Here is a 25,310-nt window from a genome sequence, read left to right as displayed (position 1 = left end):
TCCCCACAAGAGGTGAGCCCTGAGAAAGGTCCAACATCATACCAAGACATCCTGACAAGCCAACAGTCTGCCCCACAGTGGAGGAGGCAGATGCTGCAGCACCAACAGCATCCACCTCAACCTCTTCTTGAGATGCCATTGCAAATCCCTTGCATCTAGTACAGCAGGAGACTGCCAAAGTGCATCAAGAGCTCTTGAAGCAGGTTGCAGCTAATCTGTGGCTCCAGTGGAAGAAGTCAAGGAACCAGCAAATGCTTTAGTTGCTGGGCTGAGCTTCCGAGGTGGCCTTGTCATTGAATGAAGGTGTCCGAAAGATCACCACAGCTCTGTGGCAGAAGTCGTTTTCCTTCCTACACATCTCCAAATGGGCTTAGAGGAAGCTTTTTGTTGTGGTTGGGGACCATGGCTACCTCACCGATCCTGCTCCCAAGGGTAGGACTCTGCACTCCTCCTTGTTGAACCCCATCAGATTTCTTTTGGCCCAGTCCTTCAATTTATCTAGGTCACTCTGGACCCTAAACCTAAACCTTCAATATATTTACCTGACCCCTTAGCTTAGTGTCATCTGAAAATTTGATCCAGGTCATTAATAAAGATGTTGAACAGTACTGGCCCTAGAACTGATTCTTGGGGCAAGCCACTTGAAACCAACTGCCAAGCAGACATTGAGCCATTGAGCGCTACTTATTGAGCCCATCCATCAATCCAGTTTTCTATCCATTTTACAGTCTTATCCAATCCATACTTCCTTAACTTATGGGCAATAATGTTGTGGGAGAATGTATCAAAATCTTTGCTAAAGTCAAGGTATGTCACATCCATTGACTTCCCCAGGTCCACAGAGCCAGTTACGTCATCAGAGAAGCTAATCATATTGGTTAGGCACGACTTGCCCTTGGTGAATCCATGTTCACTACTCTTGATCGCTTCCCTGCTTCCAAGTGCTTCAAAATGGATTCCTTGAGGATCCCCTTCATGATTTTTCCAGGGACAGGGGTAAGACTGACTGGTATACAGTTCCCTGGATTGTTCTTCTTTCCTTTTTTAAAGATGGGCAATATATTTCCTTTTTCCAATCATCTGGGACCTCTCCCGATCTCCACGCGTTTTCAGAGATAATAGCCAAAGGCTCTGCAAGGATATCTGCCAATTCTTTTAGTATCATTGGCTGCATTAAATTCAGATATATGGAGTTGTGTGCATCTAGCTTTTGTAAACAGCTCTTAACCTGTTCTTTCCCCACCAAGGGCTGCCCACCTCCTTCCCATACTGCATTGCCTAGTGCCGTAGTCAGGGAGCTGACCTTGTCTGTGAAGACTGAGACAAAAAAAGTATTGAGTACTGCAGCTTTCCCCACATCATCTGGTTGTGTAGACAGCTGTCTGAATTCTTCATTTCCTAGTGTTTAGAGCATTGATGGGAACCTCTGCCCTGTGGGCTGAATGAAGCCCATAAAGCTTGCCTGGATCCAGCTTGTGGGGCACAGTGCTCCCCACTGCATGGCTCCAGTGTGTAGTGCGGGATTGCCCTACTGTGGGGTCAGGGAGAGAGTAGCCCTGTGCCTGGCAGGCCTTATCCAGGCGAGCCATGGGCTGCATCTAGCTCTTGGACTCTGCCTGGTAGGAGGAAGGAAGATGCTCTGGAAGCAGTAGAACAGTGAAGCTTTGTTCCTGGACCAATGGGAATTGGGGACAGTGGGAGTGGCAGGGGTGATGGCTGCAAGTACAGGGCCACCTGCATTCCTCTTGGTAGTTGCATCAGATAGGTACCATAATTCTCTGCTCTTTCCCGTCCAAACCTCACATCCCCAGACTGTTCCTCTGACCCAGACCTCCCACCCCCCTGCCCAGATCCCTCTTGCACCCCCCACCTCCAGCCTACTTCTGCATTTTACCTTCCACCCAAATGCCACATCTGTGCCTCAGTCTTGCACCCAACCTCCTGCTCAGACCCCACACCTCCAGCCCACTCCTGCATCTTCCCTCCCATTCAGTCCCTGCACTCCCACCCCCAGCCCATTTCTGCACCTACCTTTAGTCCAGACCTCACATTTCCACCTCAGGTTGCTTCTTGACAGCTCCCTCCCACACACTGAACCCTTCATTTCTGGTCCCATCACAGAGCCTGGTGACTTGTTAGTCTTTAAAGTGCTACTTGACTGCTTTTTTGTTTGTTTGTTTTGATAGTATATAGACTAGCACGGCGTTCTCTCTGTTATTATCCAATTTAAGGGTTTCTAAGCTCCCAGCTTCCAGCCCCTACTGCTACCATGCTGCCTGGCCACCACCTGGGGTTCCTGTGGCTATTTAAAAAGCCTACTGCTCCCTGCTCCTAGCCACTACCGCAGCAGTGGTATGCAAATAGTATGCAGGCCAGATGCAGCGCGCAAGCCAGATCCAAGAGTTAGGAGTTGTGAATGTGGCCCATGGGTGATATCTTGCCCACTCCTGGTATTACTCCTTGTTCCAAGAGCTTTGACATTTTACTTCTCCAGATCTTTACAAATAAAAATGACACACATTTTTCAATTCCACATTTAAAAAACTGCGAGCCCCTGCTGCAATCGTACCACCTCAAGGCCTCTTGGGGTTTCTATGGTTATTTAAAAAGCCCACAGATTGCAGCCCCCATTGCCACACCAGCAGCAGGATATAAATAATATGAAGGCCACCTGCATTATGTAGGCAGGATGCAGCCTGTGGGCCACCACTGCAATAGATGGTGAATAATTTCATTAAGAAATTTCCACAATTTTACTCTGTACTTTGTGTCAGTTAGGGATATCTGTGTCTTAATTTTAAATTTTGGAGTTGAGGGAGAAGCTCAAACAAACAATGACCTTATTTTGCATATTTGTGAAATTGCGGAGTTATTAACAGTGGTTTGTAACCTATCCTTTAAATCTGCTTCAGTACCCAATGACTGGAAGACGGCCAATATAACACCAATATTTAAAAAAGGCTCTAGAGGAGACCCTGGCAATTATAGACCGATAAGTCTAACATCAGTACCAGGCAAATTAGTAGAAACAATAGTAAAGAATAAAATTGCAAGGCACGTAGAAGAGCACAAATTGTTGGGCAAAAGTCAGCATGGTTTCTGCAGAGGGAAGTCGTGTCTAACTAATCTATTAGAATTCTTTGAAGGGGTTAATAAACATGCGGACAAGGAGCACCCAGTGGACATAATATACCTAGATTTCCAGAAAGCCTTTGACACGGTCCCACACCAAAGGCTTTTATGTAAATTAGGCGGTCCTGGGATAGGAGGAAAGATCCTTTCATGGACTGGGAATTGGTTAAAAGACAGAAAACAAAGGGCTGGAATAAATGGTAAATTTTCACAATGGAGGGGGGTAACTAGTGATGTTCCCCAGGGGTCAGTCCTGGGACCGATCCTGTTCAACTTGTTCATCAATGATCTAGAAAATGAGGTAAGCAGTGAGGTGGCCAAGTTTGCAGATGACACCAAGTTGTTCAGGACAGTCAAAACCAAAAGGGATTGTGAAGAACTACAAAAAGATCTCAGCAAACTGAGTGATTGGGCAGCAAAATGGCAAATGAAATTTAATGTGGGTAAGTGTAAGGTAATGCACATTGGAAAAAATAACCCAAATTACACGTACAACATGATGGGGTCAAATTTAGCTACGACAGATCAGGAGAGGAATCTTGGAGTTATAGTGGATAGTTCTCTGAAGACATCCACGCAGTGTGCAGCGGCAGTTAGTGAAGCAAATAGGATGTTAGGAATTATTAAAGAAGGGATGGATAATAAGACAAAAGATATGATACTTCCCCTATATAAAACTATGGTACGCCCACATCTTGAGTACTGCGTGCAGATGTGGTCTCCTCACCTCAAAAAAGATATATTGGCATTAGAAAAGGCTCAGAAAAGGGTGACTAAGATGATTAGGGGTTTGGAACGAGTCCCATATGGGGAGAGGCTAGAGAGACTGGGACTTTTCAGTCTGGAAAAGAGGCGATTGAGGGGCGATATGATAGAGGTATATAAAATCATGAATGGTGTGGAGAAAGTGAATATAGAAAAATTATTTACCTTTTCCCATAATACAAGAACTAGGGGACACCAAGGCTACGTCTACACGTGCAGCCAACATCGAAATAGCTTATTTCGATGTTGTGACATCGAAATAGTGTATTTCGATGAATAACGTCTACACGTCCTCCAGGGCCGGCAACGTCGATGTTCAACTTCGACGTTGCTCAGCCCAACATCGAAACAGGCGCAGCAAGGGAACGTCTACACGTCAAAGTAGCACACATCGAAATAGGGATGCCAGGCACAGCTGCAGACAGGGTCACAGGGCGGACTCAACAGCCAGCCGCTCCCTTAAAGGGCCCCTCCCAGACACAGTTGCACTAAACAACACAAGATACACAGAGCTGACAACTGGTTGCAGACCCTGTGCCTGCAGTATAGATCCCCAGCTGCCGCAGAAGCAGCCAGAAGCCCTGGGATAAGGGCTGCTGCCCACGGTGACCATAGAGCCCCGCAGGGGCTGGAGAGAGAGCATCTCTCAACCCCCCCAGCTGATGGCCGCCATGGAGGACCCAGCAATTTCGACGTTGCGGGATGCGGATCATCTACACGGTCCCTACTTCGACGTTGAATGTCGAAGTAGGGCGCTATTCCTATCTCCTCATGAGGTTAGCGACTTCGACGTCTCGCCGCCTAACGTCGAAGTTAACTTCGAAATAGCGCCCGACGCGTGTAGACGCGACGGGCGCTATTTTGAAGTTGGTGCCGCTACTTCGAAGTAGCGTGCACGTGTAGACGCAGCTCAAATGAAATTGATGGGTAGTAGCTTCAAAACTAATAAAAGGAAATTTTTCTTCACACAGTGCACAGTCAACCTGTGGAACTCCTTGCTGGAGGAGGCTGTGAAGGCCAGGACTCTATTAGGGTTTAAAAAAGAGCTCGATAAATTTTTGCAGGTTAGGTCCATAAATGGCTATTAGCCAGGGGTAAAGTATGGTGCCCTAGCCTTCGGTACAAGGGCAGGAGATGGATGGCAGGAGATCAATCACTTGATCATTGTCTTCTGTTCTCCTTCTCTGGGGCACCTGGCATTGGCCACTGTCAGCAGACGGGATACTGGGCTGGATGGACCTTTGGTCTGACCCAGTATGGCCATTCTTATGTTCTTATGTTCTTGTGTTTCTAGACATAAGGAGCTAGATCGCTGTCTCAAGGAAAAGGATGCAATACTGGCTTCAGTGAAAGAAGTCCACGCTGAGCAAATACAGAAGTGGGAAAATCAGATCAGAGAACTGCAGATGAGTCATGATACTCTGGAAATGGAGTTGTGTAGAAGCGAATGGAGGCATGCAGATTGCTTGAAAGAGAAAGATGCTGTCATTGAAAAGTGAGTGTGATTTGATTCATTTTAGTTCCGTGAACTACAAGTGAAAGGTAAAATTCAAAAAATCTTACATGAGTAGTGATGTGTTTCGGTACTTACATGGCTCAAAGAGTGTACAGTTATTTAATTAAGATAGCTTTAAATGACAGGTGTGGCATCTGACCAATGGTGACTATTTATAAATTTTGAGGGAGAAATGTTTTGTTCTACTGGGAGTAAATGAAATGAGAGAAAAAATGTTGTATTTGGTGTAGAACCAGTGGAAAAAAATATTTTTCCTATTAACAGTATAAAAAGTTAAGCTTTTTCTTAGCTGTCTGTGGGTGAAAGCAAGAGATTGTTGAAACTGAAGTAGCAGAGAATCAGAACACTACAACTCGAACTTGACCTTGAGAGGTCATCGAGTCCAGTCCCCAGCCCTGCTACTCACTCACTGCTGGAGGAGCCAGAGCCTGGTGCTGCAGCTGGAGCTAGAGCCTGGTGCTGCGTGCGGCTGGACCCTGTGCTACACGGCTGGAAGGAACCCTGTGCAAGCGTGTGGCTGGAGCCGCCACCTCCACCAGAGCTGCCACATGCTCCTCCCACCAGGGGTGGGGGCATGTGTGAGTGCTGTCAGTCTGCATACGTGCCCCACCCCGATGGAGAGGAGTGCGTGCCAGCTCTGGCAGCAGTGACAGTCCAGGCAGCAGTGGCTCCGGTGGTTGGGGTAAGTCGCATACTTTTTTTAATTTTGGAGGATAAGGAGAGGGCAGGATTTAGGACTTTACAGGCCGCAATTTAGGATTTTACAGGCCCTGATTAAGCGGGCTTCAGGAACAACGGGGGTCTGGCGGATGCCCATTATTCCTAATGTCCTGTAAATTGGGGTCCGTAAAATTGAGGGTTTACTTAATAGTAGATGTGTTTAATAGAATCTGTTGCTTAGAATAAGTTTGTTTTGAAATAGATTTTTCTGTGCTATGTATTGTGATTTGTTCACTTGCTTTCTTAAAAGAAGAAAAGTTACTTTGAACAAATATATGTTTTTATATATATTGTGTAGGCTTCAAGGAGAGCTAACAACACTGAAAACAAGCTGGGATTCTCATCTAGCTCAAATTTCCATAGAGACTGTTTCTAAAGACTTTCAAATTCAGTCCTTGTGTGAGGAGGTGGTGAAGCTGAGGGCAGAATTGTCCAGATTCCAGATGGATATAAAAAGGTACTGAGATTGATAAACCCAGTGCTTTTTTGTGCTGGTACTTGCTGGTACTGAGTACTGGCACCTTAGCAGTTCTGGTCATGAGATTGGCTGGGGGTGGGGATGGGCAGCCAGCTGAGTACCAGCTCCTCTTTTTTTTACAAAAAAGGCATTTAATAAACCCATAGCCCCTTAATTTTTTTGAGGGGGAGGATAAATACTTAGAATGGATTTTTTAAAAAGCTCTCAAGATATGTTTACACTGTAGCTGCACAGACTTGCATTGAAGGGCTCAAGCTAGCAACCTAACGATAGCACTGTGGATGTTGCAGCACTAGCAAAAACACTAGCTAGCCATCCCATCTCAGACTCAGCAGGGGCAGATGGCATGAAACCCTGAGCTGCAGCCCAAGTCACAGCATCCACACTGATATTTTTAGTATGCTACCTCAAGCTCCCATGGCAGCAAATCTGCCTGTCTGACCTAGGAGGCTTGATCCCACCTGCAGTGTAGAGAGATATAATCCAAGTGATTAGATTTACCCTTGGTGCCATTTATATCAGTTGTGAGTTTTGGCATTGTTTTCAGTGGCAGTAGCATTTAGTCAATGCCAACTGCTCTGTAAAATCCCACACTTTAATCTGAGTATTTTACTTTTCCTCATCAATCATGTGTCCCGGTTCACTCAGATATGAATTGCATCCATTCCCAATGTGTCTCATTCTCTTTTTCTGTTATATTACAGTTGGCAGAAAAATCAATTGATTAGTACCCCAGTCATTCTGGAGATTCTCTGGATTGTTATTTGCATCTTTGTTAAACTGCATTCCTATTGTCTTTACTGCAACCTATTTTTCCCCCTCAAAATAATTTCTTCTCGTTTAATTTATCTATTTGGGTAACATTTTTTTTTGCTATTTTAAATTAATTTCTTGAAGTTGATGAACTATCCATGAATACTATATTCCTACGTTGTCATCTGTATAACCCCTTTTTTCATTTCTTATATAATCCCAGTATTCATTTCAGATGTAAACATAAGTGTCTTCCTTCATGATTCATTAGCCTTTCCTCTGCCTCCTTTGCAGTACAATATCCTGTAGTATCTTCCATTCTTCATTTACTATTTTTTGCATTTATACTTCTGGTCATGGGACCTTCTCCACTAGTTCCCTTTATTACTCCAATTGTTCTTTATGGAACTGATATAACTTTGTCTTACTAGTATTAGAAATGTAGCTGTTAGTCTGTATTTGCAAAAACAATGAGAAATCCTGTGGCGCCTTATAGACTAACAGATTTATTGAAGCATAAGCCTTCATGGGCAAAGACCCACTTCGTCAGATGCAATGAAGTGGAAACTCCAGATGCAGGAAAAGAAGGGAGTACTAATCACTTAACAAGTTCAATTCAGTCAGGGAGGATGTGGCCCACTTCCAGCAACTAATGTGAAGGTGTGAACACCAAGAGAGGAGAAACTGCTTTTGTAGTTGGCCAGCCATTCCCACTCTTTGTTCAATCCTAAATTGCACATCTACTAATGTAATATATGCCAATGGGAGCAGCATGGGGGCAGAGCCAAGAAGGGGTCCACTAAGTTGGTAAACAAGTGCTGCATGCCTCATGGTGGGGCCAGGGAGATGTGACGTTGCGTGTGGGTGGAGCAGGTAAGACAATTTTGCCCTTTGGCTGTGGCGGGAGGTTGGAGGCCCCTTGTGGGGTGTGGCAGGTTGGGGGGGCATTTGCACCCCACCCTCTTTCTAGTCAGCTTTGGCATGGGGGTTCTTCTTCTTTGAGTGGTCCCCGTGGGTGCTCCACATTAGGTGACAGGCTCGCCCTGGCGCCACAGATCAGAGATTTCCAGCTGTGTCTCGTTGGGTCGTGCATGCGCCAATGTGTGTTGGCCCTTCGCACGCTTTCAGTCACATGCGTAATCCGGTCCACGCCAGTTCCTCTCAACTGCCAACAGCTGCAGATGGAATCCACTTCGGCTCCAACGCCTAAGACCGATAAACTCGTTTTATAATATAGTTGTTAGTTTTTTTCGTTCTATAAGACTGTTAAAGTTCTCTTGTATATAGTTGAAAAAAAAAGAGAAAAGAGGAGAAAAAGAAGGAAGAGGCGGCCACCTCGGGCTGTCCGCTATCTCAGAAACTGTGAACCTTATCTGTTTTTAGTAGCTATTAGTAGCTGTTAAGTGCCTTGTTTAACATTAGAAGTAGTTAAGTACTTTGAGAACATATGTCTTTGCCGGGGTTTAAGAAATGTGAATTGTGCCGTGAAGCTATGCCTGCCTCTGATGGCCATAGTAAAGCATTTGCTACTTGGGAGAGGCCCATGTCCCTCAAAAATGTCCTCATTGCTCTAAACTAACAGCTAGAGCGAGAAAGGACAGGGAGATGAGGCTAAAAATGATCTTGTTTGACAAGGCCCTCCAGCCTGAGCTGTCAGAGATGCCCCAAAGGGAAGGGTCCCCAGGGCTGCATAAGAGGACAGCAACCTCTTTGACCTCCTCCACGCATAAGAAAAAGAAGGTGTTCCCTACTTGATCCTTGCCAGTGGCATCTGTGAGTAGGATGAGTGAGGCACAGGGCCGTGAAATGCTGGCTGTCCAAAGCAGCGAGAAGGCCGCACAACATAAGACAGTGCCTGGGGCTCTGACCAGTAAACAGTCAGCACCAAGAACCCTGCAGGCACTGATATGGCAGGCACCGGAGGCTACAGCACTGAGACTTGCGGCACTGAGAGCACCGGAACCAGAGACCCTGGCACGGGGCCCGACGGTACCAGAGATTGCTACGCTCGCGGAACCGCACGCGGAGGCACCGGCTGCGGCACCGACGGCACCGACACCTGTGCCAAGGTCCCAGGCACTGGAGGTGGCGGCACCGACCACTCAGCCACACAGGCTGGGCAAGGCAAGATCTAAGACCTGGCACCACAGTCCATCACCAGACATTCTTAGGATGCCACTTTCGCCCAGCTCTCCTGAGGTGGGTATCCTGGAACGGCCGGCAACACCACCAGCCTTCCTGAGACCTCCGTCTCCATTTCTACAGCCACCATCTCCCTGGCTCAGACATCCTTCACCAGTTGCCTTAACGGAACCGCATGAGCGTTTCTATAGAGCATCCCCGCCGATCTCTACATCATCAAGGAGATCACACTCCTCTCAGTGCTATGCATACAGACTCCAATTGTGGTCTAGATCTCCATCACTGGGACCCTGCCCCTGCTACTACAGTCACTCATATTGTGGTGAACATCATCGGCACCAGGGCTCAAGGTCGAGAGACAGATCCCCTCTTCAACCTTTGTTGCGTTGCCACCTCTCCTCGCTCCCTTCAAAAAGAGCACATGCCTCTCCAATGGGGATGGGTCCAGAGCCATTAGACCTTCCCCTAGAATTCTCAAGGGAGCGGACACAGGAGGTGTCCGAGGAACAGGAGGAGGTTTATCACAGTGATGCCTCCTCATCCTCCCCAGATGAGGCGGTTGTTCCTAGGGATATATCTCCGCCAGATGACCTCAAGCAATTCCAAGAGCTCTTTAAGAGGGTGGTACACACTCAGGGCATACAGATTGCGGAGGTGCGAGGGAAACACCATAAACTCCTCAAGAACCTGAGACCCCCCACATCATCCAAAATAGCCATCCCTCTAGATGAAGCCATTACGGAAGCTGCCAAAAATATATGGCAGACCCCAGCCTCCATTCCACGTATGAAAAAGTGGGCAAACAAGAAGTGTTTTGTACCATCCAGGGGTATGGAGTTTCTGTTCAACCACCCCCAACCAAACTCCCTAGTAGTGGAATCTTCTCAGCACAGATCGAAGACACCACGATACAAATCTGCGGCATCCGACAAGGATGCAAAGAAATTGGACTTATTCGGAAGGAAGGTATACTCCTCCTCCACCCTACAGCTGCGCATGGCCAACTATGCCGCCCACCTTTCAAAGCATAACTTTGACAATTATACCAGACTTATCTCTCTCATGGACTTCCTCCCAGATCATAAGAAACCGGTCTTGAAGGCAATAGTCCAGGAAGGCTATGCAGCCTCACACACAGGTATCCAGATTGCCCTAGATGTTGCAGACACAGCAGCACGCTCCACAGCCACAGCAGTGGTGATGCATAGAGAGTCGTGGCTCCAAACATCTGGCATCCCCAAGGACCTGCAAACAAAAATCGTAGATCTTCCGTTTGACAAGGAAAGGCTATTTGCTGACTCCACTGATTCAGTCCTCCATTCTAGCAAGGACTCGAGGACCATGCTCAGAATACTGGGGATGTACACCCCTCCCTATAGGAGGAAGAGATTCTACCCACAACAAAGACGTTACACCCACCAACCCCAGCGCTCACAATACCAGCAGGGTTACGATCAAGGGCGCCAGCAACAGCAGAGGCCATCTAGGCGACATCCCCAACAAGGACATACATTGACGGTACAAACTCCAAGACAGCAAGTTTGACGGTTATGTCGAGGACTGCAACACCATGAACATCCCTCACTGCCACTCACAGCATATGTTCCACCACTGACTCAGACCGTTCTATAGGCAATGGGAAAGCATCACGGCAGACAAGTGGGTATTGGAAATTGTCAGCAAGGGATATACCATCCCATTTCAATCCATGCCCCCACCAAAACCCCCTAAACAGTCCCTCCCCAGGGACCCCTCTCACAAGACAATGTTAAAGCAGGAGGTAGACCACCTCATATCTATAGGGGCGGTGGAGAGAGTCCCAGATGATTTCCAAGGGAAAGGTTTCTACTCCCGATATTTTCTCACAGAGAAGAAAACAGGAAGCTGGAGGGCAATCCTGGATCTATGGGCTTTCAATCGCTATCTGCACAAACAGCGCTTCAAGATGGCTACAATCGCCTCCATAGTCACAGCACTGGATGATGGGATTGGTTCGCAGCCCTCGACCTACAAGATGCATATTTCCACATAACGATCCATCTGGCACACAGGCGCTTTCTTCGCTTCAAAGTGGGCATGGAACACTTCCAATACAGAGTCGTTCCCTTCGGACTCTCGTCAGTGCCCAGGGTCTTTACCAAGATGCTTACGGAAGTGTCAGCTTACCTGCATCGGCAGAATGTATCCGTTTTTCCATATCTGGATGACTGCCTACTGAAGGATATCACTACAAAGACCTTCCTCTCGCTGGGCCTAGTCATCAACTTTCAAAAATCAACGACGGAGCCCACGTAAAAGATAGAATTCATAGGGGCATGCCTCGACTCTATTCCATTGAGGGTATATCTGCTCGATGCATGTTTTCGCGCCATCAGCTCCTTGGTGCAGGTGCTGACGTACAGCCCCACAGTGCCAGTCCTAACTTGCTTACAGCTACTGGGGCACATGGCCACCACCACGTTCGTGGTGCAGAATGCCAGGCTACATATTCGAGGCCTTCAGCACTGGTTGGCAACTGTGTACAGGCCAACAATTCATGCCACTCACAAAAAGGTGTTGCCCACGATGGAGGTGCAAAAGTCTCTGGAATGGTGGGCAGACGCCAAGAACTTGCTATCGGGGTGCCCTTCCACCAACCACAAATCGCTGTTTTTCTCACAACGGATGTGTCCCACATAGGATGGGGGACACACATGGGCAACAAAGTAACACGGGGCGATGGTCCCCCACAGAGATGGCAATGCACATAAACGTACTGGAACTCAGGGCGGCGTTCAATGCATGCAGGCACTTCTGCAAATACGTGCGGGACAAGGTAGTCAGAGTCAATACTGACAACACCTCCACAATGTTCTATATCAATCTCCAAGGCGGAGCCAGATCCCGCACATTATGCGCAGAGGCAGTCCGACTATGGAATTGGTGCATTGCAAACAACATAACCCTAAAAGCCTCAAACCTACCTGGTGTGCACAATGTGAGGGCGGATCAGCTGAGCAGGCATTTTGCTCTCACGCACGAGTGGCAGATCTGCTCAGATCTACTCCACAGCATATTCGACAGATGGGGGTTTCCCCAGATCAACTTGTTTGCCACCTATACCAACAGGAAATGCCCTCAATACTGCTCCAGAGCAGGCATTGGACAAGGCTCACTGGGGACGCCTTCATGATCTCATGGAAGGGCACCTGGCTGTATGCATTCCCTCCCACAGGGCTCATTCACAAGGTCCTGGAAAAAGCGAGGAGGGAGGAGGTGTGCCTAATACTTATAGCCCCAACATGGGATCGACAGCACTGGTTTCCTCTGCTGCTATGCATGTCATGCTGCCCACCACTCCCCCTCCTGATTGTACCGGACCTTCTCACGCAGAATCAAGGGTCCATAACACACCCTCATCCTCGAATGCTCCGCCTCAAAGCATGGCTAATCCATGGCTCAGCGCCTTAGAGAGAACATGCTCAGAAGGAGTAAAAGAGGTCCTGGAATGCAGTTGACAGGCCTCTACCGGAAAGGCTTATGCATACAGGTGGAAACGTTTTACATCCTGGTGTCTGTCCAAGCAATTAACTCTTCTGGAGGTCTCCATTCCCACAATCCTAGAGTACTGAAACAAGACAGACTCACTTTATCATCATTAAAGGTACACCTTGCAGCTATATCAGCATTCTGACATATGGAGGATGGGTCAACTGTATTTGCCCATCCCATTACCACATGGTTTCTAAAGGGACTCGCAAACCTATACCCCCTGCGGAAACCGTTATCACCTTCGTGGAGCTTAGACCTGGTCCTTGACACACTGTCTAGACCACACTTTGAACCATTGGCCACTGTATCCCTCTGACTACTTACCATAAAAGTAACTTTTCTTCTTGCAATTACATTGGCCCGCAGGGTGAGCGAGATGGCAGCAATAATGGCAACGCTGCCCTATACAACTTTCTTGAAGGAAGCGGTGGTTTTGCGATTACACCCGGCATTCCTTCCAAAGATCTCCTCAGGGTTCCACATTAACGAGCCAATAGTTTTACCATCACCCTATCCGAGACTGCACACCTCGAGTAGGGAAGTACAGCTGCATTCACTTGATGTGAGGAGGGCGCTAGCCTTTTATATAGACAGAACTAAACCCTTCTGGAAGGTGGATAGGCTTCTGGTGTCTCTTGCACCCAGATCAAAAGGGGAAGGCCTATCATCACAAAGAATTCCAAATAACATCGTATCCTGCATAAAAATATGCTACGAGCTCCGTAAGACCCCTCTGCTAGTTCTGCGCAGGGCTCACTCCACTAGAGCAATGGCAACCTCGACAGCTTTCTTTAAACGAGTCAAATTAAAGGATATCTACAGAACGGTGACATGGTCATCCTATGACACCTTCACCAGATACTATGCAATTCACTGGGTGTTGGATGAGGATACGTGTCTATCGACAGCAGTCCTTTCAAGGGCAAGCTGCACATAAATCTGGTACCCACTTCTATTTTTGGGGTCACTGCTGGGTAGTCACTGAATGTGGAGCACCCATGGGGACCACTCGAAGAAGAAAAAGAGGTTACTCACTTGTGTAGTAATGATGGTTCTTCAAGATGTGTCCCCGTGGGTGCTCCATTACCCACCCATTCCTCCTTGCTTTGGAGTTCTTTTTGTCTTTCAGGACCATCTGGGGCGGTTGGTTGAGGAACTGGCGTGGACTGGATTGCGCACATGACCGAAAGCACGCAAAGGGCCGACGTGCATCGGCGCATGCGCAACCCGACGAGATATAGCTGGGAATCTCTGATCTACGGCACCGGGACGAGCCCGACACCTAATGTGGAGCACCCACGGGGACACGTCTCAAAGAACCATCATTACTACACAAGCGAGTAACCTCTTTTTCCACCTGCAGCCCTGTTGGGGGAACCCAGTCTGGGCTGGCTTGCACAGCATGGAGTGGAAGACTGCTTCCCCCCTCCCTCTGGCAGTTGTGGTAGTCACTAGGGTGCCCTTTGCAAGGCTTCCTGGACTTATGCCTCAGGCTCCTTCCAATCCTTGACTGTTTCGTTCCTTGCGGTGGCTTCACAGAGCCCTAGGCCCAGGGCAGTGGGGCTTGCGGCAGCTCTTTTGGTAGGTCTCTGGGCAAAGTGCACAGTCAAGCTGCTTCAGTCAGGTGGGAACCCCTGTGGGGAAAAGTCCTGGGTGCACAGCCGGGAGGGTAATGGGTTAAGCACCCTCAGGCAGAAGCAACAAACTTCCAAGACGAAAAAGGGAGCCATGATCATGAGGCTGCAAGCAGCAGAAACTGGGGGAATTGACGGAGTGAGGAGAGGCAAGCCAGTAACGCCCGTCCAGGGCTCATTTGGTTTTGAATTTAGTAAAGGCATTCATAATTCAATTGATGTTTGATTTCCTATCTCACTTTGAATAATTTAAAGTATTAATTCCACTGGGTACCTGCTTTGGTCCTGTGCAAAACTAAGAGAGAAGGAGGTGATGCAACTGCCAAGCATAACTTTGAGTGCTGTCCCCGTGGGTGCTCCACAGTAGGTGTTGGGCTTGCCCAGCACTGCAGCATGAAGACTTTTGCAAGCAGTATTGAGTGGGGCTGCAAATGCATCAACCCAATGCATGCCAGTCATACCACTAGCGACAGCATGTGCAGTCCTGCTCTCTCCTCAGTTCCTTCAGCGCCACCCTCGGCTGCAGACGGAGCACAGCTCTTTCCTCTCTACTCAGAACTGTAACTCGAGATTATATAATGTTCATAATTTTTTCCGTTTAGGCAGTTCTCGTTTACCATATACTTACTTAAAAAAAGAAGAAGCCCTTTGCAGCAAATACGGACGATATCGTATATTTCAGCAAAGACGCAAGACATACAAATGCAGACGGTACTCGAGAGCAGGCAAACGCCACAAATCTTTGGAGGATGCCTTCCTTCTCTCCTGTATGCATTTCCACCCGTTCTTTTGACAGCCAAAATTCTCAGGAAAATCCAAACAGACGGAGCATGAATCATTCTCATAGCTCCAACATGGGCGAGTCAGATCTGATTCCTCTGACTCTCTCAGAACAAGGGTTCCATGCTTCACCCTAGATCACATACCCTACATCTAATGGCTTGGTTTCTGTCTGGCTCCCATAGAATGCAAACCACTGCTCCCAACAAGTGGGAGATGTGCTGTTACAGAGCACATGAGAACAATACACAATACTTACCTCTCCAAGTGCAATCACTTTTCATCTCCTGATGCTCTGAAGCAGGCATACAACCCACAAAACCCCCTCTGCATATAATTCTTGACTACATTCTTTATCTAAAAGATACTCACCTATCTATGTCTTCACTCTGAATCCACCTTTCTGCCATCACAGCTTTCCATTCCCATGTAGAAACTTCTCAGTGTTCACTTACCTAATTGTAAAAAGGTTTTGCAAAGACTTACGAAACATCATGCCTCCTCGCAAACCTATACCTCTGGCTTGGCATTTGAAACTTGTCCTGCATACCTTGATGGACCACCATTTGACTCAATGGCCACATGTTCCCTGGCCATGTTAACAATGAAAATGCTGTTTGTAGTGGTGATAACATCAGCTTGAAGGCTGAGCAAGATACCTGTTTTGACCGACTCTCCGCCATATACAACCTTCCACAAACACAAAGTAGTTTCATGACCACATCCTGCCTTTATACCAGAAGTGTGCTCTTAATTCCATATCAATGAATCTATAAATCCTAACTGCCTTCTACCCTAAACCTCACATTTCCCATGTGGAAGCCAAACTGCACACTTTGGATATGAGGAGTGTCATATCCTTCTATGTAGACAGGACGTGGTTCTTTAGAAAATCGCAGAAATTATTTTTATCTATTGCACAAAGATCAAAGGGATTGCCCCCATCATCTCAACCTAGATTGTGACTCACATCTATATGCATAGTGCAATGTTGTTCTATTTGAAACAGAAACTACACTTGATCCTAGTGGTATTTCTGATGGCACATTCTACAAGATCAGTAGCAACACCCATAGCTTTTCCAAGGGGTGTGTCCATCTAGGACATCTTTCATGCAGCCACGTGGTCCACTGACCGCATATTCATGACACACTGTGCAGGACATTCTCATTCAGACAAAGATATGGCAGTAGCTAAGACAGTACTGTCCACAGTAGATGCACCAAATCAAAACCCGCATCTAACTAGGGGGCTACTGCTCTACAGTCACCTAGTGTGGAGCATCCATGGGGACATAGGATGACCATATCTCCCTGTCTCAAATATGGGATGGAGAGATATTGGGGGAGGTGTGGCTCTTCCTGGCTGTACCAAGCCCTGGGAAAGCGGCAGATGCAGGCACTCCTGGCCCTGGAGCCCTGGGAAGAGGCAGCTGTGGGCACTTCCAGCCCTGGAGCGCCAGGGAAGGGCGGCTGCAGGTGCTCCTGGCCCTGGACTCCCAGGAAGTGGCAGCTGTGGATACTCCAGGCCCCAACCCCTGGGGAAGTGGCAGCCATGGGCACTCCTGGCTCCGGAGCCCTGGGAAGTGGCAGCAATGGGTGCTCCCAGTCCTGGAGCCCTGGGGAAGGGGCGGCTACAGGCGCTCCTGCCCCCACCTCCAGCCCCCGAGGGCCTAAGTATGGGACAGTCGGTCCCTTTTAAAAAAATAAGTTGGGGCGCCTTTTTGGCGTCACAAATATGGGATTGTCCCACCCAGTACGGGATGGGTGGTCACCTTATGGGGACAGCACTCAAAGAAGAAAGAGAAGTTATTCACTTTGTGCAGTAACAATGGTTCTTCAAGATGTGTGTCCTTGTGCCGTCTTCCCCTCTACTCAGTGGAATAGACATAGTTAGGGTGTCAGTGAAGTCACTAAGGAGAGAGGAGGGCTGAGCATGCTATCTCTAGTGGCGTGAACAGCATGTGGTGGGTTAGCGCACGTGCCGCCCCACTCAATACTGCTTCGAAAAGTCTCTGTGCTGCAGTGCTGGGCAATCCCAGCACCTACTGTGGAGCACCCACAGGGCCACACATCTCAAAGAACCACTGTTCCTGCAAGAAGTAACTTCTCTATCACTGTCTATACTTGTTTTTATTTCAACAAAACGTGTTATGTATCATATAAAAATAATTTAAAAGTACCTTAAATTTATATTTAAATTAAAAATTATTATAGATGACTAAATAACAACAAATTTACACATTAGTTTTTATAAACTGTTAATAAAATTATAAAATTATAAAATTCATGTTAAGTATTAAATTCTCAATTAAATTATTGTATTGTATTCAAACAAGACTGAAAAAATATTATAAAATATACCTAAAACTTAATCATAGAATCACAGAAATGTAAGGGTCTTCAAGAAGTCCTTGAGTCCAGCACCCTGCTTCAAGCAGAATCAACCCCACCTAAGTCATCCAAGCCATGACTATGTCAAACTGGGACTTAAAACCTCTCAGGATGGAGATTCCACCACCTCACTAGGTAACGCAGTCCAGTGTTTCACCATCTTTCTCGTGAAATAGTTTGTCCTAATATCCAGCCTATACCTCTCCCTCTGTAACTTCAGACCATTACTCCTTGTTCTGCTGTCTGTCACCACTGAGAACAGTTTCTCTCCATCCTTTTTAGAGCCCCCTTTCAGGAAGTTGAAGGCTGCTATTAAGTCACCCCTCCCTCTTCTCTTCTGCAAACTAAATAAGCCCAAATCCCTCAGCCTCTCCTTATAGGTCATGTGCTCCAGCCCCTTAATCATTTTCGCTGCCTTCCGCTGAACCTGCTCCAGCACATCCACATCCTTTCTATACTGGGGGGCCCAAAATTGGACACAATACTCCAGATGTAGCCTCACCAGTGCCAAATAGAAGGGAACAACAGCTTCTCTAGATCTGCTCAAAATGCTTCTCCTAATGCACCCCAATATGTCATTGGCCTTTCTGACTACAAGGGCACACAGTTTACTCATATCCAGCCTTTCATCCACTATGATCTCTAGGTCCCTTTCCGCTGTACTGCTGTTTAGCCAGTCAGTCCCCAGCCTATAACAAAGCTTGGGATTCTTCTGTCTCAAGTGCAGGACTCTACATTTAACCTCACTGAACTGCATCAGATTTCTTTTGGTCCAGTCCTCCAATATATCCAGGTCACTCTGGATCCTATCTCTACCCTCCAAAGTATCTATCTCTCCCCCTGGGTTGGTGTCATCCACAAACTTGTTGAGGGTGCAATCCAGTCCCTCATCCAGATCATTAATAAAGATGTTGAAAAACACCGGCCCCAGAACCGAGCCTTGGGGCACTCCACTTGAAACTGACCGCCATCCATCTATAATAATAAATAATTACGTCTTCCCGATAAAAGTACATTTTCTTTGGTGGTCCTGAAAGCTATCAGTTTTCATTTGTGTGACCTTCAGTAGGTTTTGAATTTGACATGCCTGACCCTAATTAGTCCCCCTCCAAGTTAGTATGAAATCCAAAATTGTCTTTTCCACTCTTTGAAATAAGTTGTCTTGTACAGAGTTCAAAATGTTAATTACCTATGATATGTTTCAGTACAGTAAATCCTCGATTTAACAGACTAATTTGTGCAGCAGTGTCTGCTATTCTCAAATGTGTATTAAACGTGAAAATTTACTGCCCACCCACCCCTGCCAGTCTCCCCCAGTCCCAACTCCCCTCGCCCCTCAAAAAACCAAACCAAACCAAATCAAACAAAAATCCTGCCACTCACCAGAGCTGTCACTGCTGGAGGAGCCATTGCACCCCACTGCATGGCTGGGACCCTGCCAGCATGGCTGGAGGCACCCCGCTGCGTGGCTGGAGCTACCTCGCTGTGTGTGGCCAGGAGGAACTGCGACTGGAGCCGCCACAAGCTCCTCCCACCGGGGTGGGTGCATACACGAGGGCCAGTCTGCCTGTGTACATGCTGCACCCTTGGTGAGAGGAGTGTGTGGCAGCTCCAGTGAAAGTGGCGGCTCCTCCAGGGTGCAGCAGCAGTAAGTCTCTTAACTTTTTTGCAGCGGGGGGGATGATTTTACAGATCCCAATGGACTTTCGAAACAATGCGGGTTGTCCATTGTTCCTGAAGTTTGCTAAATTGTGGTCCATAAAATCGAGGGTTTACTGTAATTAAAATTTCTGTTCAGCAATAGAGGTTGATATATTGGACGTCGTATTTGTTTTTCTAGTTCAATGGTCTTAGTAGCTTAACTAGAAATTCAGGGAACTGAAAAATATGCTCACCTTGGTCCTCTGTATCATAGGTATAAGCAGCAACTGTCTCTGGCAGCAGAACGAGAGCAGATTCTGGAACGAGCTAAAGTGCAAACGGAATTAGACTGGCAGAGGCACTGTGAAAATGCTGAAAGAAACCAGTATCAGAAATCAGAAGATCTAATACAGAGCTTGTCAACAGCAAAGGACCAGGTCATTATTAGGTCAAATTGACTTTTGTTTGTACTGAGTGGTTTCATCAGCACATGGGTCTGGACCTCATGACTGTGTCCTATCCAGCCCAGCATTTCTGTGATTCTACAGACTACGTACTTGGATTTAAAATAATAAAAAGATACCTGTCCAAGGCTATAGACACCTTAACATTATTAATAAAGTAATAAATAAATTCATAGGAGCTCAAAATAACCATTTCAACAGGATTTCAGACAGCCAGAAACCTATAAATACTCTTTTCTGCTCTTTCTTCATTTTGGGAAGCCTTCACTCAGAATTCCCCCCAAATCCTGTCAGACAGATTTACTTTGCAATATTCTCTGGAAGTCACCAGAATTTAGATTATTTTGGATCTAATAGGGAGAGTAAGAATTAGGTCTTGGAGTCTTCAGGGAGAATATTCTGCAAACCACCCTTTTCTCTTTTCTAATGAGGGGATTCAAGCTGAGTACCTCAGCTGTTTCTGTATGGCTCAGAAAGAGAGATGATTCCTCAAATACATAAATTCCACCTGGAGACCAGTGGAGAGCCAGTAAGATCCCAGAGCACTGATGCGATATATCTCCAGCAATACGCTCATCTCATGAAGCATATCTGGATTTTGTACCCACTCTAGTCTCTGAATGGTTTTAAAGTGCAGCCCCACAGAAAGCGGACTACACTACAGACATCCTTTCCATTCAGTGATAGTCAGTGGCCAATTGCCAGGTGATCACATAGGCATGATGAAATGACCCGTTCACTATTTTAAAAAGTAAACAGTAATGCTGGTGTTTTATAACACTATATCGCAAAGTGCTTTATAGACATCAATGAGTGTCTGTGAGGCAAATTTCTTCTTCTTCTTATTGTCCCTGTTTCACAGATTGGGAAGGGAGATCTGTGGCAGGGCCAGAAACAGATCATATGTTTCTTGATTTCCTATTATATGATTGAACCAGAAGACCATTATTTCTCCCTTCTAATAGTTCTGCACTGCCTGTATTTGAGACACAGTAACTCTGTGTTTTGTAGGTTACAGCTCAGCTACAAGAGAAGAAACAGAAGCTGTGTGAAATGGAGACAATTCTGTCTGCTTTGACATTTGAAAGAGACCAAGCAGTACAAGCACTTCAGAAACATGGTATATTGCCCGAAGGAGAGAAACAGGTTAGAAAACACTGTTTTGTCTTGTCAAAACAAAAAAGCAGTCCAGTAGCACTTTAAAGACTAACAAAATAATTTATTAGGTGATGAGCTTTCATGGGACAGACCCACTTGTTCAGATCATAGCCCTACGTATCTGAAGAAGTGGGTCTGTCCCATGAAAGCTCATCACCTAATAAATTACTTTGTAGTCTTTAAAGTGGTACTGGACTGCTTTTTTGTTTTGACGGTATATAGACTAGCACGGCTATCTGTCTGTTTTGTCTTGGGTTGAATTCATTCTGAGACATCCAACTATTTGGTACGTATCTTCGATAAATGTTTACACCTCTAGCTAACTGATTTAATGTTAATTTGAAGTACAAACATTTGTTGCCTGGAACAAATATGTAGGTAGTGTCAATACTATCCTTTACAATTCTGTTAAGTATCTATACTGATGGTCAAAACACACCACACCTTCCAGGACAGCCCTGAGAACAGGGATGGGGAGGATGCTTAGCTGCCCCAGCCGCTCACTGGCTAAAGTACTGTGTAAGGTGTACAGAGAAGGTAAATGGCTCCAAGAAATGTGGAGAAGTAACTTTCTTCTTCCTCAAAGCAAAGGAGGAGCGGAGAAAGTATTATTATTCTCTGTTTCCTTCCAGGGTAGGCACAGTGGAGAGTCTAAGGTTATGTGAGCCCAATGGTCTCCAAACTTTTTATATCTAAGATCACTTTTTTAAATTTAAGGCCAAACTAGGATCTATCTCACCCTTCCCCAAGGCCCTGTTCCTTTCCCAAAGCCCTGTCGCACTCTGTCTCTTTCACCTGCTGGGGTACAGGGTTGGGGTTTAGGAAGGGGTGCAGGCTCTGGATTCAGGCCAAGGGGTTTGCAGCATAGGAGGGGGCTCCAGGCTGACCCTGGAGCAGAAATTTGGGGTCCAAGAGGGAGTATAGGGTGCTGGCTCCAGGAGTGGGGTTGGGGTACGGGATCCTGCTGGGTGGCACTTACATCAGAAGGTTACCAGTCAGTGGCATAGTGGGGCTAATGCAGGCTGCCTTCCTGCCCTGGCTGGTGTGGCCTTGGAAGTGGCGGGGGGGGGGGCATGTGGCTCCTCATGCTGTCCCTCTCAGCAGGCACTGCACCATCAACTCCCATTGGTCACATTTCCCTGATCCCAGACAATGGGAACAGTGGGGGTGGTGCTTACAAGCAGGAGCAACTCACGGAAATCCTGACCCCTCCCTATCTATGGCAGCAGGAGTGTGCTGGCCCTTCTGAGAACAGCAAAGGATGGGGGCAGGCAGAAACTGGGAAACTGCCTTTGTGATCTCTGACCATGCAGTGGGACTGCTGATATTGACTGGGAGAGTCTCAAGGATTGACCAGTCAGTCATGATTATCTGGTTGGTGATCACCATGTTAGTTTTAAATGAATATTTTGAAAACATATGACAGTGCAAGCTCTTTTTAAAATTGCTGCTGCTGTTTAAATATCTCAATTACAGGCTCCCATTAACACCTGCTGTAATTGGATGGGGTTTCTGGGCACAGCTAGAGAAATCAATCCAGGGTAACCTTGCTTAAAATTTGGGCTACTTAGAGCCCTAGGCTGGATTTTCTTCTCACTGAGGCAAATCCAGTCAGCTACAACAGCACTTCTGCTAGCCCCCTGGCCAGCCAGAAGCCTCACAAGCAAACCCACAGACTTCTCAGCTGCTGTATCTGCCCAGACCAAACAACCCCAACTGAGGTAAAAGGTTTTTTAAAACCTATTTCACTAACTCCATGCAGATTCTTCCAGGCCCCAAAGGATCCAGCTCCAGGACCTTGGATCTTACCTAAATCGCCATGCTCACCAATCCTTTAGATCTAAATATCTAAAGATTTATTAATAAGAACGAACAGGGTTGGAGAGAAAAATTGTTAAAGTGATACTTTACATACATCAGTTTCAGTTATTGATGCAGACCAACGATGTTTGTGCTGATTCTTGAAAGTCTCTGAAAGTCCATTTCAGATTACATGGTTTTAGTTACTGGAGAATTGTAGATCTGGCTCACTGGGGTCCACATGCTGAGACATGGACCCTTGGAGACAGACACAGATACCAAAAGACAAAAGATCCAGAATGGACACTGCTAAGTCCACATCACCCTTTGTGTACAAGGACAAAGGCCTTTCTTCTTCCCATAATCCCTTGAGGGTCCACCCCCACCTAACTCAGGTGGGCTGTTGTGGTAAACTGCCATTGCATGAATCCCAGGAGACAGGCTCAAATGTCTGAAATGGGCCTGTTCCTTTGGCTCAGTCCAGGTCACCTGACCAGCGTGCTGCATTCCATCGAGAAGACCCAAGTGCCAGAAATGTGGATTTGACATCTGAGGCTTTGTTAGCAGTACATTATCCTGGCTGGAGTGGCAATCACATCTCCCATTGTGAAGCTTAGTACTAGAGCTTTGCTGATAGAACTATATAGCTAAAATCTATAACTTTGCCCATGTACATTGTACAGACATATAAGTAGCACACATAGATTTAGGGCATCATCAGCTTTCATTAGACACCTCACACGCCCCACCCTCCCGCACAGTAATTGGGGCCAATAGATACACTGGGCACATAAAATGGCTTCCATACCCAAATAAAAATCCAGTCATGTGACACCTGCCATTTTATTAATTCTTCTCAGCGAGAAATCCAATCTGCAGACTTAGGGTTCAATTACAAATGTATTTAAGCACAGTGGGACTTTTGGCAATAATCACCATTCCATCACATGGAAGCACAGTGGTGTGTCTGTAACATTTTTATTGAGGTCAAAGGTCAGGGATATAAGGAACAGAGTCTGCTACACCTACCTACCTACCATACATCCTACTTGGTGCATCAGGTTACAGTGTCAATCAAATTTCACTCAAATGTCTCACCCCCCAATGCCTCTTAAATTTGGGGTAGTGCAGTAAGTAACCTGGTCCTGCTCGTCTGATTGCAACCTTGGCTTAAACATTGGTAAGGCTAGGCCCACTTTCCAGAATATTCCTGAGGATGGCACCCCACTAAGCCCACATAATCTATTGTCTGTGCATGGAAGAATGATTCTTCTTTGAGTGCTTCCTCATATCTGTTCGAGTTAGGTGTGCGTGCTCATTCTTACATGGCTATCAGAAAGTTTTTTCCTAGTAACTAGCCAGCCAGGTTGGCTGTGGAATCCTTTGTAGTGGCACCTACATGAAGCCTACATGTGACCCAGCTGACCTGGCACCCCTCAGTTCTCTTCTTACTGCCCATGATGGCTGTTCAGTTGTTTCAGTCAAGTACATGTTGCTACAACACAGATTCCTAGCCTTTTCTGTGCAAGTAGTTGTAAATAGTTGTGTTCAGCTAACCCATTGTTTTTGGTTCAGTTAGTCTCTGCTATTTGTTGGGTAGGGAATGTTTTCTTCCGTCTCCTACCGTTCCCCTTTTGTGGGCTTAGGGATGAAAAGATTCCAGTGTTTTAAGCAGTGCTTTGACTGCTTAAAGTCTATGCCAGTGAGCAATCCTCACAACTCCTGCCTTCATTGTTTGGGTGAAGCTCATCAGGCAGATATGTGCTGCATTTGTAGGGGTTTCAAGCCCTGGATCTGTAAGGAACGTGACTTTTGGCTCTGGCAACCTCTCATGGTGTCAGCACTTCCCAACTGCCACGGCAAGACTCTGCGCTTCCATCCCTAGTGCACAGGATGCCATCCTCAGCTCTGGGCTCAGTGCCCAAGAAAGGCTCAATTCTCCCCATACTGCTGGTGCAGCACTGCTCCCACTCTCTGGTCCACATCTCCAAGACGCTTAAGTCGTCGGCACCAACTCCAGTAACAGTTGTGTCCTTGGCACAGAAAGTAACAGACACTTCCAGGGCCCATGATCCTGATGCCTCTGCATCTTGTGCACTGAGTCCCATCTTACTGGACTTGCCCAGAAGTGATACAGTGTCATTTGGTCCTTTGTCAATGCCCGATATGTACCAAATGGCCCAGGGGCTTATAGAAATGTTGAGCTCCCTGGTGCACACTGAAGCCCCTGCCCCTTGATGAATACCTAGGGCTAAACCTTTGCTTCTTCGTGCATCTGGCCAGGTGCTGTTGCCCAACTCCTTGGGCCCACCCTGAGTTCTGGCATGGTCACCTGAGGCATCGCTGTTCAGTCTCTTGATGCTGGACACTTTTCATGGCCTCCTTCTCTGTCCCACTTGATGC

The 25,310-nt window shown here is 46.8% G+C and overlaps 1 protein-coding gene across 1 annotated transcript in view; it reads left to right on the top strand.

Annotated features, from left to right (window-relative positions):
* The window catches only part of CCDC57 (coiled-coil domain containing 57), a 95,841-nt gene that overhangs the window by 28,015 nt on the left and 42,516 nt on the right, over positions 1-25,310 (top strand). The window contains exons 6-9 of the mRNA XM_075014145.1: positions 5,192-5,392; positions 6,432-6,590; positions 19,760-19,922; positions 20,961-21,095. Of these exons, the coding sequence (XP_074870246.1) occupies positions 5,192-5,392; positions 6,432-6,590; positions 19,760-19,922; positions 20,961-21,095 (658 nt within the window). The remainder of the gene's footprint in view (positions 1-5,191; positions 5,393-6,431; positions 6,591-19,759; positions 19,923-20,960; positions 21,096-25,310) is intronic.

This window comes from Carettochelys insculpta, chromosome 20 (assembly GCF_033958435.1).
Source record: "Carettochelys insculpta isolate YL-2023 chromosome 20, ASM3395843v1, whole genome shotgun sequence".
Lineage (NCBI taxonomy): Eukaryota > Metazoa > Chordata > Testudines > Carettochelyidae > Carettochelys > Carettochelys insculpta.
The sequence above is the reverse complement of the archived record's forward strand: the minus strand, read 5'-3'. Positions and strand labels throughout refer to the sequence as shown.